The 16,656-nt window shown below is 40.8% G+C and overlaps 1 protein-coding gene across 5 annotated transcripts in view; it reads right to left on the reverse strand.

Moving 5' to 3' along the window:
• Positions 1–16,656, reverse strand: part of MYOF (myoferlin) — a 157,621-nt gene that overhangs the window by 79,034 nt on the left and 61,931 nt on the right. For 3 of the 5 annotated variants that reach the window (XM_047824479.1, XM_047824476.1, XM_047824478.1), the window contains exons 11-19: positions 16,304–16,419; positions 15,525–15,651; positions 14,096–14,199; positions 12,183–12,251; positions 12,041–12,084; positions 9,277–9,359; positions 6,879–6,917; positions 2,890–3,014; positions 1,599–1,715 (exon numbers count right to left, since the gene is read on the reverse strand). In XM_047824479.1, coding sequence (XP_047680435.1) covers positions 1,599–1,715; positions 2,890–3,014; positions 6,879–6,917; positions 9,277–9,359; positions 12,041–12,084; positions 12,183–12,251; positions 14,096–14,199; positions 15,525–15,651; positions 16,304–16,419 — 824 coding nt within the window. The remainder of the gene's footprint in view (positions 1–1,598; positions 1,716–2,889; positions 3,015–6,878; positions 6,918–9,276; positions 9,360–12,040; positions 12,085–12,182; positions 12,252–14,095; positions 14,200–15,524; positions 15,652–16,303; positions 16,420–16,656) is intronic. The other 2 variants (XM_047824477.1, XM_047824480.1) reach the window with 1 other exon arrangement.

A 16,656-nucleotide genomic window follows, 5' to 3' on the forward strand; every position in this document is an offset into this window, starting at 1 on the left:
AGTCACGAGAAAGAAGGAAATCCTGTCATTTGTGACAACATGGACGGACCTGGAGGGCATCATGCTAAGTGAGATAAGCCAGACCGAGAAAGACACTGTATGATATCATTTATACGTGGAATCTAAAAAAGTCAAACTCTGGGGCGCCTGGGTGGATCAGTCGGTTAAGCGTCCGACTTCAGCTCAGGTCACGATCTCGCGGTCCGTGAGTTCGAGCCCCGCGTCGGGCTCTGGGCTGATGGCTCGGAGCCTGGAGCCTGCTTCCGATTCTGTGTCGCCCTCTCTCTCTGCCCCTCCCCCGTTCATGCTCTGTCTCTCTCTGTCTCAAAAAATAAATAAACGTTAAAAAAAATTTTTTTAAAAAGTCAAACTCATAAAGACAGAGAGTAGAAGGGCAGTTACCAGGGGTTGGGGGATTGGGAAGGTGTTGGTCAAAGTGTACAAACTTGTAGTTAGAAGACAAATTCTGGAGATGTAATGCAGTGCGTAGTGATTATAGTCAACGATGCCATATTACATGCCTCAAAGTTGCTGACAGACTAGATCTGGAGTGTTCTCACCACAAAAAAGAAATGATAATTATGTGACATGATGGCAGTGTTAGCTAACACTACAGTGGTAATCATATTGCAATATGTAAGTATACCAAATCAACACACCATGTACCTTAAACTTACACAGTGCTATGTGTTAATTTTTTAGAAGTCAAAAAATAAAAATATTAATCAACTAGCATATTTATTTTTAAAACTCATAATAACGGTATAGGATGTGTTGGAAATGATTCAGTGGGCAACAGAGACAGGGCTAACTTAATATTGGGTTATCCATCACATATGTTAACAAATCTGTATTGCAGATGTCAATTAATTGACAAGGAAAAAAATGAGCATTTTACAGCTTAATGATAGTAATATTCTTCTTCTGGGATTTATTACCTTGAGTTAGTAACACTGGCATTTGAATTTACTAGGAAAAAACTACATCTGTAGCTCTCTACCATATGGATCATGGGCGCTTAAATTGTGTCCATAGAGGAGAAAGAGATGATTGGAGGAAAAAAAAAAGAAAGAAAAAAAGAAAGAAAGAAAGAAAGAAAAAGAAAGAAAGAAAGAAAGAAACGGTTGCGGAGGTGAATTTGGAAGACTTCTGTCTTCAAGGAGGAATTAATATAAACGTGCCCTCAGACGCTGGGAAGCTTGAGATATGCCTACTTCTGAAAGTGGAAATGATTAATGGTGGCACCAATGCCATTTGGGATGGCTCTTGCGGCCACTTCCCCAGGACCACACAACCCCGGTTAGCAAACAGGCCATTTGGTTCAGAGGTATCACTGCTCCTGCCAATTTTCGGTAGGGTATTAACATCACAAAAGATGAAGCAAGCCTCACTCACCATACAGCTGTTCTAGACAGATCAAGAGGGTGTTAAATAGATCCAGAGGTACTTGCTATGACTCAGCTCTCCAACTCTGCCACAGCTGATCCTGCAGTCCCTCGATGTCCCCACCTGCTCAGGCAGGCCAGTACTAGCCACCCACCGCCAATCCCCTAACACCCCCTTTTCCATACCAAGCATCATCCACACTCCAAAGTTACCTCCACAACCAGCAGGTCATCATTTGAAATGGGCTCAAGTTTTTTGTCTGGTGGTGTCTTTTCAAGAAAAGTGCTTAATTCAACCAAGATTCTGCCTCTGTAGGCAACTCCTTCCCCCTGAAAGGCAACAACGCGAAATTATTCCTGCAGGCCTGAACAACAGCAAAAAGAACTGTCTCTCTAGTCAGGCTAATGCAGCTACAGTTTAGTGTTTCCTTCCTGTGGCCCTAACCTCCAAATTCAATCGGTCAACAACTCTCTCAGTTGGGTTCAGGTCTTTGGTAGCTGAAAGAAAAGTCAGTGACTTCAGGAAGGGATCCAAAGAGAGCTGGGGAGCCAGGGCTGAAAGGTATCTTAGCTATGACTAGGTCAGAGGCTTTCAAGCCATGCTCTGGATCCTGAAGAGGTTCCCGGAGGCTGGGGGTGGGAGTGGAAGGTATTCAAAGTCTCCCTCACCCTACTTCAGTAGAGCAACTCTACGTAATCTGTGTCAACTTGGCTCCTTCCCTACTCTTCTCAGGAAGGGAAGGCTGCCATGTTGGCAACCAGGGCAAGTCTCGGAGCAGCCAGGAAATAAAAGAGGAAGATGTTTTGGGTGTAGCTAAGCATAAGGATGAAGAGCGGATACTCCTCTCTCCATATCTGGCAGTGCTGGCAACAGAATTTTCTGGAGAGGAAGGGAAGGCTTCCACTTCCAGAGCCAGTCCATTACCCCTGCTCCCTCAGGGGTTTATCTCTACCTCAGTCCCTTTCTTGGGTCTTCAGAACTGACTCAAAGACATTACTTTGGCTTCTAATATGCTGGAAAGAGCATTTCCCGTCTCTGGGCCTCCATATCCTCATCTATAAAATGAAGATGTTGGATTGCATCAGGGATAGCAGTTTCTTCAGGCATGTCACCTCCAATCATTTGGTAAATTCCTAGAACACAGTATCGAACAGGATTCTGAGGCAGCACATTTGCTTGTTAGGAAAGAGCCAGCATTGATCACTGACATCTGCCCTAAGTGCAGGACAGGGGGAATGGCCATGCTGTGCATTTGTAATTGCCAAATTAGATGGTCTCCAGGATCCTTTCCTAGCCTTGTATTCAAAGACTTGAGGAGTGTGGGACTTCTGTCCTTCAACACTTGATCAGTCACATGTCGGGTCTATCTGTGTGTGTGTGTGTGTGTGTGTGTGTGTGTGTGCGTAGAGATTCCCTAGATATGAGACTTAATTATAACCATTATAAGAAGGAATCACATTAATAAGTGTTCCATTAATAATAAATCTTAATTGAGACACTAACCTTGCCAGTATTTAGCTCATCATAGGGGTCTGGGAATCCTGTGTACTCTCTGGGGCTTCCGTAAAGGTTCAGGTAACAAGGTCCAAATGTTGGCACAAAGCCCACCTCTGTTTCTCCTGTATTTGCTGAGAGATAACATCATTATTAGATTTTAGGCTTTTACCAATTAATCTATTGAAATAAATATTAGTTATTAGTTAGCTGAGTGAGACTATTTTCCTCTAATTTGTGAGTTAGTTGTATTAATGCAAATTATAAGCACTTGTGAGACTTGCAGTATTTCCCTTTTCTTATTGCTATAAAACATTAAACAAAAAATTCAGGTGATAGTTCAGGTAAACTTATGTTGTTATTACAGAGAGATAATGCTATGCAAATGAAAGAATAATAAGGCTTTCGAGTTGATCTTCACATTTTTTGCAAGTTTATAATTGGCCTTGTATTAAATGTGTCATTGGTAATTGGGATAGTTTGGGGTAATTGGTAATTTGGGGAAGTCATTTAAATGATATATACCAGATGAACTGCATTTGTTCCCCCCAAATTCCACTTAGACTAAAATAGTTAGTACAAATATGGCAGATGCTATTAAAAATACGAGACATTAAAATTTTTTATATATAACAATGAACTGCCTGCCTTTGGTTAGGACCATATGATATTTATAAGCAACATAAAGTCCCCATTCAAACATTCTATCTCTGATGAGAATCCAATATGCTCCATATTTCTGCTACTTGTCTTAGCAAGACTGCTCCCCAGTGCAGTGAGGGGAACTGAGGGCAATGTAAGAAATAATGGAGTCAAAGGGAGACTGTGGGTGAAGATGGGGAAATGTCTCCAACCATCTGAATGGCTCCCATATGGAAGAAGGATGGATTTGTTTCCAAAAACACAGTAAGGGCCACTGATGGGTGCTACGAGGAGGTATTCTTTATTTCACTCGATATAAGGAAGATCTTTGTAGGAATTAGAGATGTCAAACAATGGGACAGATCACACTGGTGACAGAGGAAATGTTGAGGCTAGGGTTTTCAGGATTATCATCAAGACAAGTCCTTTATGAATGAGAAGTTAACCACATCCCTCCTATGGCCCTTTCCAACTCTATGATTATATGTAAGGGAGAAAGATAAATGTGGATTAGCAGTTGAGCAGAATGCCCATTAGTGAACAGTTGACCAGACTGTATACAAATGTGCTCTTGCAATTTTTAAAAATTATTATTTGAGGTTCTTACACCATGTATAAATGCGCTTGGGCACTTTTGAGAAGAGGTAGGAACCATGCACACTGGCAGAGATTAATTAAAGTGCAATCTCGGTGAAGAATGCACGAGAAAAGAAACATTTAAATTAAGATTTAGGAAAGTAACAACTGACAGCCTAAGGGTGAGACTTGGTAATGCCCTGGGGTGCCATACTTCACACCTGTTTGGAAACTTCTTGTGAAACCCAAATGGGGACCAAGAATTTTTCCAACAGAGATTTCTCTGGATTGTGCTATCCTGTTACCAAATGATCAGGGTAAAAGGAATATTGCATCTGGACATATGGCTTGGTTTGGCTTTATCTAATCTGCCATATGGAACATGGACACAGTTGACTACTTGATTATTAATAAGCAGGGTTTTGATTGCTTTCCTTGTGCTAGGATATCCATTGTGAGGAACTACAGCAGAGGACTAAAGCAGAGATCCAAAGGGAGAAAAGGAAGTCACTTTCAGGAGTTGAATCACAGAATGTTCAAGTAAGGATGGCCATTAAAACTCTTGCACCATAGTCATGCCACATTATGGATGGCCAAATTGAAGCCCATAGAAGTGACATGACTAGTCAAAGGTCCCTGAAGATGACAGATTGAGACCCAGATCTCGAGTTTCATAGTTCTACTACACCACCCATCCCTCTGGCCTAGCCCTACCTCACCCCCAGCCAGTTCCCCTGGGTGACTTATTATGTTGTTTGTCATGAGTATTTGTTTTTCATTAAAGATTTCCAGGGATCCAGACAATCATTGTCAATAATGATCTATTGCAAGTTACTGTGATATCAACAGCTTAATTCTTTTTGTCCAAGCAAATCTCTTTTCAGGTATTTTATACCCTTTGACTTGCTGGCTATGCATTAACATGGAGAACCTTCCTTCTCTGGGTTTATGCCTCAGCATGGTCTCCAGGGAAAGCCTATTCTCTCACAAGGTAAGTCTCTTCCTGCCTCCAAACTTTCCTCACCAAACTTTTCCTGCACAACTGTCACATCAAACTTCCAAAGAGCTTCCTCAAAAGCCTATACTACATAAAACAAAAATTCTTTAGCCTGGCCATCAACCTTTTCCTCTGACCTGCTTTTCTTTCTTTCTTTCTTTCTTTCTTTCTTTTCTTTCTTCTTTCTTTCTTTTGTTCTTTCATTCTTTCTTTTTAAAAAATTTTTTAAATGTTTATTTATTTTTGAGAGACAGAGAATGCAAGCTGGAGAGGGGTAGAGAGAAGGGGAGACACAGAATCTGAAGCAGGCTCCAGGCTCTAAGCTGTCAGCACAGAGCCTGATGCGGGGCTCAAACTCAGGAACTGTGAAATCATGACCCAAGCCAAAGTCGGAGGCTTAACCGACTGAGCCACCCAGGCAGCCCTCTGATCTGCTTTTCAAACATTATTTTTCAGACTTCATTCACCTCTGTGAGGCTCCTTTGTATTCTGGATTTGTATAACGTATCACTTTATATTTTAATTTTTGAACCTTAAATAGCCGCCTATTTCTGTGACTACATTATAAATTCATTTGGTGAGTGGGGAAGGATTCAAATATATTTTATTTTGATTGCTTAAACACTGAGAACTGGTTCTACTATGGGGAACTACCACATAAATATTCTTGGATTGATTGGAAAAATGAATGAAGGAATGAAGAGTTACCAAATCTGCCAAGTTTGTTATAAACTTAAAGGACTACTTCAGGGGCGCCTGGGTAGCTCAGTCGGTTGAACGTCTGACTTCGGCTCAGGTCATGATCTCGCGGTCTGTGAGTTTGAGCCCCGCGTCGGGCTCTGTGCTGACAGTTCGGAGCCTGGAGCTTGCTTTGGATTCTGTGTCTCCCTCTCTCTCTGTCCCTCCCCCGCTCATGCTCTCTCTCTCTCTGTCAAAAATAAGCATTAAAAAAAAAAATTAAATTTAAAGGACTACTTCATATTCATATTAAGTCCGAGTATAAGATATTAAGATTGATTCTTAAAAACAAATATGAATGGGGCATTGTGCCAGTAACACAAAGGCAGACAATAATAATGCTTTGTATTCGCACAGAACTTCTGTTTGCAAAGGTTTCTCAGTGCAGTATCTCTTTTCCCTTCTCACCACAAGCCTGGGTAATTAGCACGGCAGGGATTATCGTGTTGACTTGAAAAATGACAAATTTCTGTAAGCCTCAAGTCCTCATCTATTTGGGGAACAATAACATTAGGGGAGTTGTGATGGTCAAATGTGAGACCATTGAGCAAACTTGCAAAGAATGGCCAGTGCTGTGCAGACGAAAGAACATGTTATGATCCCCCCTGTTTGAAAGATGAAGCCCTTCAATGTACAATCGTTCAGTGTCTTCCAACCTAGAGATCCACGTTCAAAGTGAGGGACAGTTACTCCATACATTTTGAACAACTGATCTCACGCCCCATATCTCTACCTACTGAACAAAAACAACAATAACAGACACAGTTATCTCTCACAGTTATTTACAATGGCACCCAATAGGATGATATGCATCTAGGTGAAAACGAGATGCTAGCAAAGCCTGATTAGCACATCTGTTTTAATTTTAGCCATGCAGGACAACCATATAGCACAAATACAAAAATTAAAATTATAGCAAAACTACTTTGGAGACAGCAAAATGTTAAAAAAAAAAAAGGTTCTAAAGATAGTCAATTGATACATTCTTAATAAGACAATAGTAAATAGGAAAATCTAGAAGATAGCAAAATTACAAAGCATAAACCTGTATACGATGCAGCCCCAGATCCCGAAGATGATAAATCTATATAGTAAAAATACGACTGGTTAAACCACAAGAGAAACATGGGCATTATAAAAGAGACATTGAAAAAGTTAATCAAATCCAATGCTAGGTAAGTGGTTTAGCAACACCAGAAAAACATCAACTTCAGACCCAAGTGACATGACCCTTTTGTAATTTATACCAATCTCACCGGTTATATGCAAAATGGCTCAAACATTTGTGATAATTGGCAGAAGCGCCACACATTAAATAACTCAAATCCCTCTGGTCCCAAGGCAGCGAAGCATCTGAGAAGAGCTAGCTTCTCACCACCAAAGGAGGGCCTGGTGAAGTTACCAACATTTCATATTTTTAATAAAACGTGTACTTGTCTTATATCTGACTTAACTGGGACCAAGGCCAGAAAACCCAAGTTAATTTAGTCTGAGGCTGTGCAGGTCAGAGTGTGCCGTTCATGGTACATTATTTGTTTCTTTTGTGTGTGTGTTGGGGGTGGGAGGCAGGGGATGCTTGCTGCCTCTTGTTATTTTGAGACCCATAACAGACAGTCTGCAGGGCTTTCAAGGAGAGAAGGCCTCAGAGACAAGGCTGAAAACTGCATGTAACAATTTCTGGTTTTAATTCTTCTGGATGTTACTGCTATATCACTAAGAAAAATGCTTATGCCAGTAAATTTTGAATAATTACCTCCAGGTAATTATTGAATGACTTCTTGCCAATGATAAATGGATGTAACTCATTTTGACCCTCCCCACCCACATAGTTTTGATATGATTTTTTAACTACTCTGTGGGTTACCATTATGATTTAATCTAGCCTTTATTTCGGGATTCCTCACTTGATAAGACAAGGCTACCGCCATGCCTACCCTTCCTCCACTCGCCTTCCTCCTTCCACTTCCAGTCTCTATCTTCCATACTTTTACATTGCAATGGGCAATAACATTTACATTCTGCTCAGAGCTTTGGCTATAGGCGTCAAAGAAAAAATTAAAAAACAGTGCTAACAGTATAGCAGCCATATAAATACTGTTCTCTGCAGAGGAAAGAGTCATGATTACATTTCCTCTGTTACAGTTCCAGTTGTATGGTCCCCTCTGCCACTCAGCAGAGGGCACGCAGACGGGAGCTTTCTTAGTTTCTAGCATTTGCTTAAAATAACGGCCACATATGACTTTATATCTGAACTATATCTTCTTTGTTCAGTATTTTGTTTTTCTTGGAATTTCAAATTGCCTTTTTTTTTTCTTCTAGAGAAAGGAAATCTCTGTTTTCTTCACGATATCTGTAATATCTTCCAGGTTCTTATCCATGCTATACATTGCTTGGATTAATATATGTTTTAAAACCTATAAAGTTTCCTCTTAAGCAAAATGAGGATGAGAGGAACCTTGAGTTTCTCAAGACCATATTCTGTCTTGAATTCTCTCACATAATTTACTCAACTCAATATGTTGAATACATTAGTAATTACAAGCATTTTTGTTATTTTTGTTTTGGTAACAAAAATCAGCTGCTGATATTATTGATATGTCAGCATTAAATTTTTCTCTCTTACAATCTTTGCTTTTCTCCTTCATTTCCTGTTACAATTTCTGGTGTATGCACAGAATCCCAATGCCAGGTATAGGCAAGTAATTCTCAGTATGGAGAACAACAGAAAGAAAAGTGTATTTGTTATCAATGCTTTTAGCACGAAAACAAAATACACATTATCTTAAGGAGTGGAGATTTTATGGCTCATTGCTACCTGACATCCTTGTTCCTGCTAAGGAAGTCAGTGGAGAAGGGAGTATTATTTTATATTTGGATGGACTGGAGTCAATACCATTCTAACAGATAGGTTGCCAACACTCTGTATTGGCAGTCAAAAATTTATAAAATAGCTACTGGGAAGAGTTTTTGGATGGGCGCAAGAAAACCAAATTCTTGGGGCGCCTGGGTGGCGCAGTCGGTTAAGCGTCCGACTTTAGCCAGGTCACGATCTCGCGGTCCGGGAGTTCGAGCCCCGCGTCGGGCTCTGGGCTGACAGCTCAGAGCCTGGAGCCTGTTTCCGATTCTGTGTCTCCCTCTCTCTCTGCCCCTCCCCCATTCATGCTCTGTCTCTCTCTGTCCCAAAAATAAATAAACGTTGAAAAAAAAAATTAAAAAAAAAAAAAAAAAAAGAAAACCAAATTCTTCAAACTGTTAGTTGCCTTAATTATTAGTTACTAATTAATTGTTCTGCTGGTCATCACCAAAACATCACTGAAATAGTTCACTTGGCTCATCACTTTTGGCTTTTGAGAAACCAACTCCATTGCCAGGTGGCCATTCCAGTTCATTCTGCTTCAGAAGTTCTGCACCCTGTCTAGTTCCAGGTCTGCTGACGGACTTACCTTCCACTTCCCCACCAGAGGCAGCAATTTTGGAGAGGTATAGGTACGTTGTTCCAACGACATCATTTTTAGTAAGACGGTCCCTGTGTAAAAGAATAAGTTAAGGCTTCTACCTATGAAGACATAGCTTCACTTCAACAATAATAAGGTTGAGTTGGAAAAGACGCTATACCTCAGAAATCATCCTGTCCAGCGGGCCTCAAGCTTTACTGTACTTTAAGAATTACTTGGAAACCCCAGCTCTCATCTCTTATCCAAGCTTTTGATTCAATAAAAGCAGGGGTGGAGAACAAGTACCCATATTTACACAAATGTATATCTCAACTGATTCTGATATGGATGGTCCTCCAACTACCTATTGAGAAACATTAACTGGGCAATTCATTTCAGCTATGGAAACTGAGGTTTTTACAGACAGGTCAAGGGGTTTGCCTTGTCAATACCGTTGTCATAAAATGAATGAAACAATTATAGGTAAGTTGTCTAATGGGTGTAATGTAATCACATTACATAGGATAAGTGTGTGTGTCTGATTTTATCATGTTCATACAGATTACTCTGATGGTTTAACAACTACAATGAATGGGTCTTTCACAGGGAGAACAATTCCCTTCCAATTCAGTTCAAATATTTATTGAGCACCTATTGTGTAACAGCTGAGGGCAGCTGAGGGCAGTTGCTTGCCTAGAACCTAAATCTTATTTGTATGGTAGGGACAAATATTCCCACTACAAGTAAATACATTATTATTAATCTTTCCATGGATATCACAGAAAGTATGCAAGTCTAACCCATGAAGTGGCCTCTGGATGGGCTCAACAGTAGGTGTAAAAAATGAGGTTTCTATGAATAACATCTCTGTGCTTAATTCAACCTATTCTTCCTTTTTTTTATTTTAATGTTTATTTATTTATTTTTAGACAGAGAGAGAGGGAGGGAGACAGACAGAGAGAGATTGGGAGGGGCAGAGAGAGGGAGAGAAAGAGAATTCCAAGCAGGGTCTGTACAGAGCCTGATGCAGGGCTCGAACTCACAAACCATGAGACCATGACCTGAGTGGAAACTAAGAGTCAAATGTTTAACCAACTGAGCCACCCAGGTGCCCCATTTCAGGCTCTCCTTTATTCAATCTAATAGTATACCCACTCTGAAATCTAAGACCCCATGGAAGAGAGGAAAGGTTCAGTATTTGGGGGAAAGACAATACTACAGTGTAATATTATTATACTGCATTATAGTAATGGTCTATGTTACATACAACCTTATACATTGTACAGTATAATAGTATTAGACTATAAAAAATGACTAATGAAACACAGTTTTCCTGAGAAGAAGTATTACTTAAGGATATTAAGTCACAAGCATGGTTCTTGAATCTTTTCTGTTCATCCAAAAGGATCTAGACTACATTTGAAGAACTCTTAGCTTCCCCCCAGTTGTGCAACTACCTTACAAAATATGTAACCTAAGATTTGGATCCAAGGATTCCTTAGTTAAACAGGGCCTGTCTCTGCATCCTAGTCTACACTATTGCTTTGGAGGGGGCAGATTAGTTCAGAAAGTAACCACATTTGCAGTGACCACAGACGGGATGGCTGCATCCCGTCTGGGATGGCTCAATCCACAACCACTCACTGCAAAGCCAGTAAGCCAGAGTAGTCACCTGAACTCTATAGGTCCACATTCACACTTCTGAGAGTTCCTGAGGCCCATGGAACACATTCAGAATGTTGCCTGAGGGTCTCAAGTGCTAAAATCAAGCTTACACTCACTGGAAGGGGTTTTCTGTCTTCACGACCCTTCCGTGACCCTCAATAAACTGTGATGTGGTCACTGAACAAAATGAAATTTACTACCTCCTCCCAAAGTGCCCTTTTGCCATAGTACTGGGAGGGTGCCAATGCAAAAGCCAAATACATTCTGTCAAAGGAAAAACTATGGGGACAGCCAGACAGGGCAGGGGCCCAACTCAGTCTCTAACTTTCTGAGTGACTGTGAGCAAGTTACCTGACCTCTCTGAGCCTTAGTATCTTCATCTGTAAAATGAACTGATAATAGTCTCCAACTGAAAAGGTTACTCTAAAGACTAAATGGGATATTACAGTTAAGTCACATGGTACAGCACTTAGAGTGCCCAAAAAATGGTAGCTAACACCAGTATAAACGCTGATGATGAGGATGATGATGGTATTTGCCATTTTCAATCTCAAGGAGTTAAGGACTGCCAACTGAATGCCTCATCCAGCTAGAACATGCATAAAAATGGCCTTATTATGGTCAATCCCTGCTAGGAGGGTGATCTAGTTAAAATTCCACCAGAATTCTCAATGAATTTTCTTTGCATTCAATCAGACAGGTAGCTTTCTCCATTTTCCTTCCTAACAATAACAGAGAATAGCTGTTGAAATGTTTTGGTGATTCTTCTCAAGTAATGGTTCACTCCATTTCTGAAGTCTATTTTGGACAGCCTAAACAGTATTTAAATCCTTGATTTCTTATCTTGGGGTGTTTTCAGATTATTTTCCCCTTCTTTGTTTACGAGCCAATGGAACGAAGATACACAAAGCTTTTCTGTAGCAATACCATTAATAATTTTTTTTTTTAAAAGAAAACACCCAATTCCAGGAGCAGTTTATCACCTCCCTCTAGAAGAAAAAGAAACAGGCTGAAAAGTAAGAGTTAGACCATCAGAGTAATGTTCTGCAATATCCAAGTGTTCAATTCTTTAATTCTGAATTAGACACAAATTTGTTTTTTAACTCACCAGTCATATATTGTTAGCTTTATTTTTTCACACATCGAAGGAAACTGTTAAAAAGAAACAGAACAAAGTAGTTGTTTCTCAACTTATTCAGTAACTATTAAAGTAAATAGTCTTATTTTTCTGCAAGAAAAAAACATCAAACCTTGATCTGAAGATTAATGACTTGGTTCCACTCAGGGTTTGCATTTTTCTCAATTATATTTGTGCAAACCTGTAAAATCATCAAAACAAAACAGTAGATATTCAAGATTCTAATTTCTGCAAGTTCACATGTATGCATACTACATTATGACTCTAGCAGTCTATTTAGCCAGTTACATACTTAGTAACCTGGTTAAAGTCTATTTCTCTTCTAACTATTAGGTAAAATATAACATGGGTTTAATATTAATCTTTGCTTCATCTATGCACTAAAAGTTACTTTTCAATCGTCAGATTTCTAACATTGGATTAGGGTCATGTTGCAAGAGTTAATGTTTATTGAGCACTTACTGCATACTACCTAGTGGGCATCTCTTCATTAACATATGCACACAGATCTTTTGATCCTGCCCACAAGCCCCTCTCCCTGCTCCCCAAACCAGCTCCCGTTAGAACCAGTCACCACATCTCTCTTCCCCGGACATGCCTCACTCCTGATACCACAGCTTTGTCCAGATGCTGATCTCCCCGGGGTGCCTGCCGTTGGCTCCTGTCTGATGCACACACCCTCTCCTGCCTCCTTACTTTCATGGCACTCCCTGTGTAGCAGTCTCAGTGAGCTCTCCAGGCATGCTTAAAGTCCAGACCCTACTCTGGCTCATAAAACCCTGCCTACCTTTCCCCACCCCAAATCTGACTTCAGCTCTTAGCTTCCCCCGGCTCACTGCACCCCAGCCACATGGGGTGTCTTTCACTGCAAATGTGTCGCCTCCTTGGGAGCCTTTACACCTGCTCTTCTCTCTTCCTGGAAGCCCCTGCCCTCCAGATCTCACATCATCCAGGCCTCTGCTCAAATGTCACCTCCTCAAAGGTGTCCCACCTGCTAACCTAGCAAAGCCCACCTCCTCTCCCCAACCCCCAGCACCAATCACTCCTTGTCCTCTGCCCTCTTTTCTGCGTTGTACATGGTATTATCTGAAATGATTCAAATACTTATTTGCTTGTTTATTGCTGTTCCTTCTGCTACAAGGGAAGTTCCATGAGAGCTGAATTCTCTATCCCTAGCACACGGGACAGTTTCCATATTTAATAGGCTCACAATAATTACTTAACCTAATTAATTAACACTTTCAACAATCCTATGGGATTATTATTATCTTGATTTATAGCTCAGGAAATTGAGACTGAGAGCTAAAGGAATTTGCCTTAATTGCCTCTGGAGTGGGCTCAAGTCTAAACCGTAAATCTTGCTCCAGAACAGAGGGCTTTTCCACCGCCTCCCTTCCACCACGCACTGCCTCTCCTAGAAAGCAACACCTGGTCCATATGCGTGTGGTTGACCAAATCTCGCTTTCATAAGTAAGTGGTTCGACTGTACAGAAGACGCTAGGTCTTCATGCCTATAACTAGGCATGGTGGTCTCGGATGTGCCTATACCAAGAGTCTCCCGGCTCATCCCTGTGGGCTGGGATGGAGCTCTCCTGCCTGCTCTCCAGTTCCGGCGGCTGGCTGGGGCCTGGGAAGTGAGAAGCATGTGGGGAGCGGGCAGCTGGGCTTCGGGGGGCTATCCCCAACATTTACTGAGGATTGTTGTTGCCAGAGAGGAAGCTTGCCTTAGACAAAGACAAGATTTGGGTCTGAGAAGTAACCCAAATAATTCAGTGATAGTTTTCACATTCTATTCTTTCAAAAGACTGAATTTTCTAATTTGAGTCCTGCAAACTTTCCACTCCAAAATAAACCTGTGGAGAAGTCTGGCATGTTCCGACTCAAATAATCTGTGTTCCTGCAGACTTCCCAGATCATCAGGAGTCAGCTACTTTCACAAAGAATAAACAGGAATTCACTCCAAGGAAAGCACAGTGGTTTAAATATTTTTTCCTAGAGGCGTCTGCATTTAGATCACATACAAACCTTTTTCCCAGCAAAGGAAACTTCTACAAAAGGATCCACTAGGTTTTTTTTATCTGCATTGCCTCCGAATATTTCCTTTACCGTCTGTGAGAAGGCATCATCCACTAGAAAGCAACATGTCGCACAGCAGAGATTAAATTTGATTTTCTTAAAGGAACAGAAATCACTCAGCAAAATTAAAAATTTTCTCCTAAACATGAAGACAAGTTGCAACAAGAATTGTTCTCAAAAGTGGCAAGCAGGAGTAGCACTGTATTGCAGAAATTTTGTCTTAGCTAAGAGAAAAAAATGTGTTCTCCCCACAAAGTTTAAAAAAAAAAACAAGAGCACCTTGAAAAATAAACCAATAAATTATTATATTGAAAATCAGTCATCCATGAAGAAAAAGTAGAATAAAGACAGTCCATCCATATAAGGTCAGCGGCAGTTCAAAAACTCATCCTGGTTTCAACTTGGAAATACGTTTTAGGTCAAAATTGTATAAGCCTAGTCGAGGCTTATTTCTTTTTCAGAGAAATCCAAGGAACTTTGGCATGATCACACATAACATAATCATAAATAACACATTTAAGCAACTATAAACACCATGTCTCTGTTTTAACAAACTAAGAAATGAATGGAGATCAATTAAATAGTCCGTGTAGGCAGTATAATGTGAGGTTTAATTTATTTACTTCATTTAAAATATCTCTGAGCAGAGATGAGCATTATAGGATGTTAAGCATTATAGGATGTTAAAAAAGAGACGGGGTAGGTTCCCAGGGAAAGTAGCAAATCCTGAAGAGATCCATGGCTTGTACACAGAGTGCTATCTCCTGGGGACTTGGGAAGGGTTCCCATGTCCCAGGGCCCAGCGGGAAGCAGATAGGCTGGACAAGGCAGAAGGTTGCTGGGTCCTTGGCAATGACAAAGGAGTGGCTGGGCCAGTGTCTATGAGTAAAATCACCATAAGTGATTCTCTTAAATGCATCCAATCTCTTGTTACACGTACCTCGCCATGCAGTATTGCCAGATTTCTAGTTACTGGCACTTGACCATGTTTTGCTCAGCTATTTTTAATAATCCAATAACAAACACATTATTTGTTTCAAAAATGTCATATTTTCCCCTGTGATGAAAGGAGTCGGAAGTGCTGACTGCTGGCCACTCTTTTGTATCCTCTAGAATAAGGAGAAGATGGAGAACACAAATGGAACAGAATGGGCCAAACGCTCAGTTAGGAGCAAGGGCCAATGACCAACTGGCTTCCCCATCAGCCTGCTCAGGAAGCTTTCAGTGGGGCCAGAATGAATGGAAAGAAGTCCACGAAGACCTTCGCAAAGAAAAACCAAGGATAGATAGCAACCAATCACTATTCAGAGCATGATGTTAGCACATGTGATCGTGCAGATAACTGGTCGTCCTGGGGAAGGACTGAATCCATACGTACTCTGGGGGATGTCCTCTGCTCGGTAGATTTTCAGCAAGAAGGTCACCCACCGGAGGGCGATGCCAGCAGGGAGTAGCAAATTACTCTCCACGTCATCACTGTCATTATCACGATCTCGTTTCTCAGCCTATTGGGGAAACATGATTATAAATGATACCCATAGAAAAGCAGCACTTGGAAGGAGCCAAACTGATGCTTGTAAAATGAAACCAATTGGAACTGTTTCCATTAGGATTTCCTGTGCTTCAGGCTTAAGAGTTCAGCCACCAATTCCATGTCAAAATTAGTCTGCATAATCAAAGCTCGTATGTCTCTTCCATAAGAAAATAACGTCACCTTTTGTAATTTTATGAGCACTAAATAGGAGAAAAAAAGAGAGACAGTTCCTGAAGTTTTGTCAATTTCTCTTGGGTACTACCTGTCTCCCAGTTTGCTGTCTAGTTTCCTAGAATGACAACTGTCCCTTTAGGTAGCAATGCCTGGTTTTGCAAGTGAGCCATACTTTATAGGTCAAATGATGCAAGGGACTCTTGAAAACACACATATCTTTACTAAATGAAAAATCCACTCCTGGACACCAGGAAGGAGTCCAAGTGAGCTGGAATAATAGTTCTACCATGGAGAAAAGAACAACTTCCAAAAAATAGGAGGAACTGGAAGGTTGGGGTTATTGATTGGAAGTTGTGTTGCATTTCACAACTACTGACACCTACTTGCTTAGCTCTTGGCCCTCCCTTTTTAGTGAAAACATATAAAAGGTATAGAATGTAAAGGCTCACAGGAGGCTCATCTCCGGTTCCCAGGATGAACATGCTGACTTTCATGTAACCTTTAGCTCCTGAGCTGGTATCTTCGGGGTCATTGAGAAGAAGCCATTTTCTCATGATAGCATGACCTAAAACAAAGAAGGATTAAAAGGACAGGGACCCACTACAGATAAGTTGACAGGTCTGTGATTTCATCTGCTATAAGACAAACAATAATTTTCTCTGAAATATCATAATGACACCAAATTTGCCAGATGAGTCTCTAGATTGATGTCCTCTGCTTTGCACTGACTAGCCCCCAACCCCAATCCTGCCCTGGGGTGACTCAAGAGTCTCTCTAAGCTCTATTAACTGTTTTTATAATT

The sequence above is a fragment of the Prionailurus viverrinus genome, chromosome D2 (assembly GCF_022837055.1).
Source record: "Prionailurus viverrinus isolate Anna chromosome D2, UM_Priviv_1.0, whole genome shotgun sequence".
NCBI classification, from domain to species: Eukaryota; Metazoa; Chordata; class Mammalia; order Carnivora; family Felidae; genus Prionailurus; species Prionailurus viverrinus.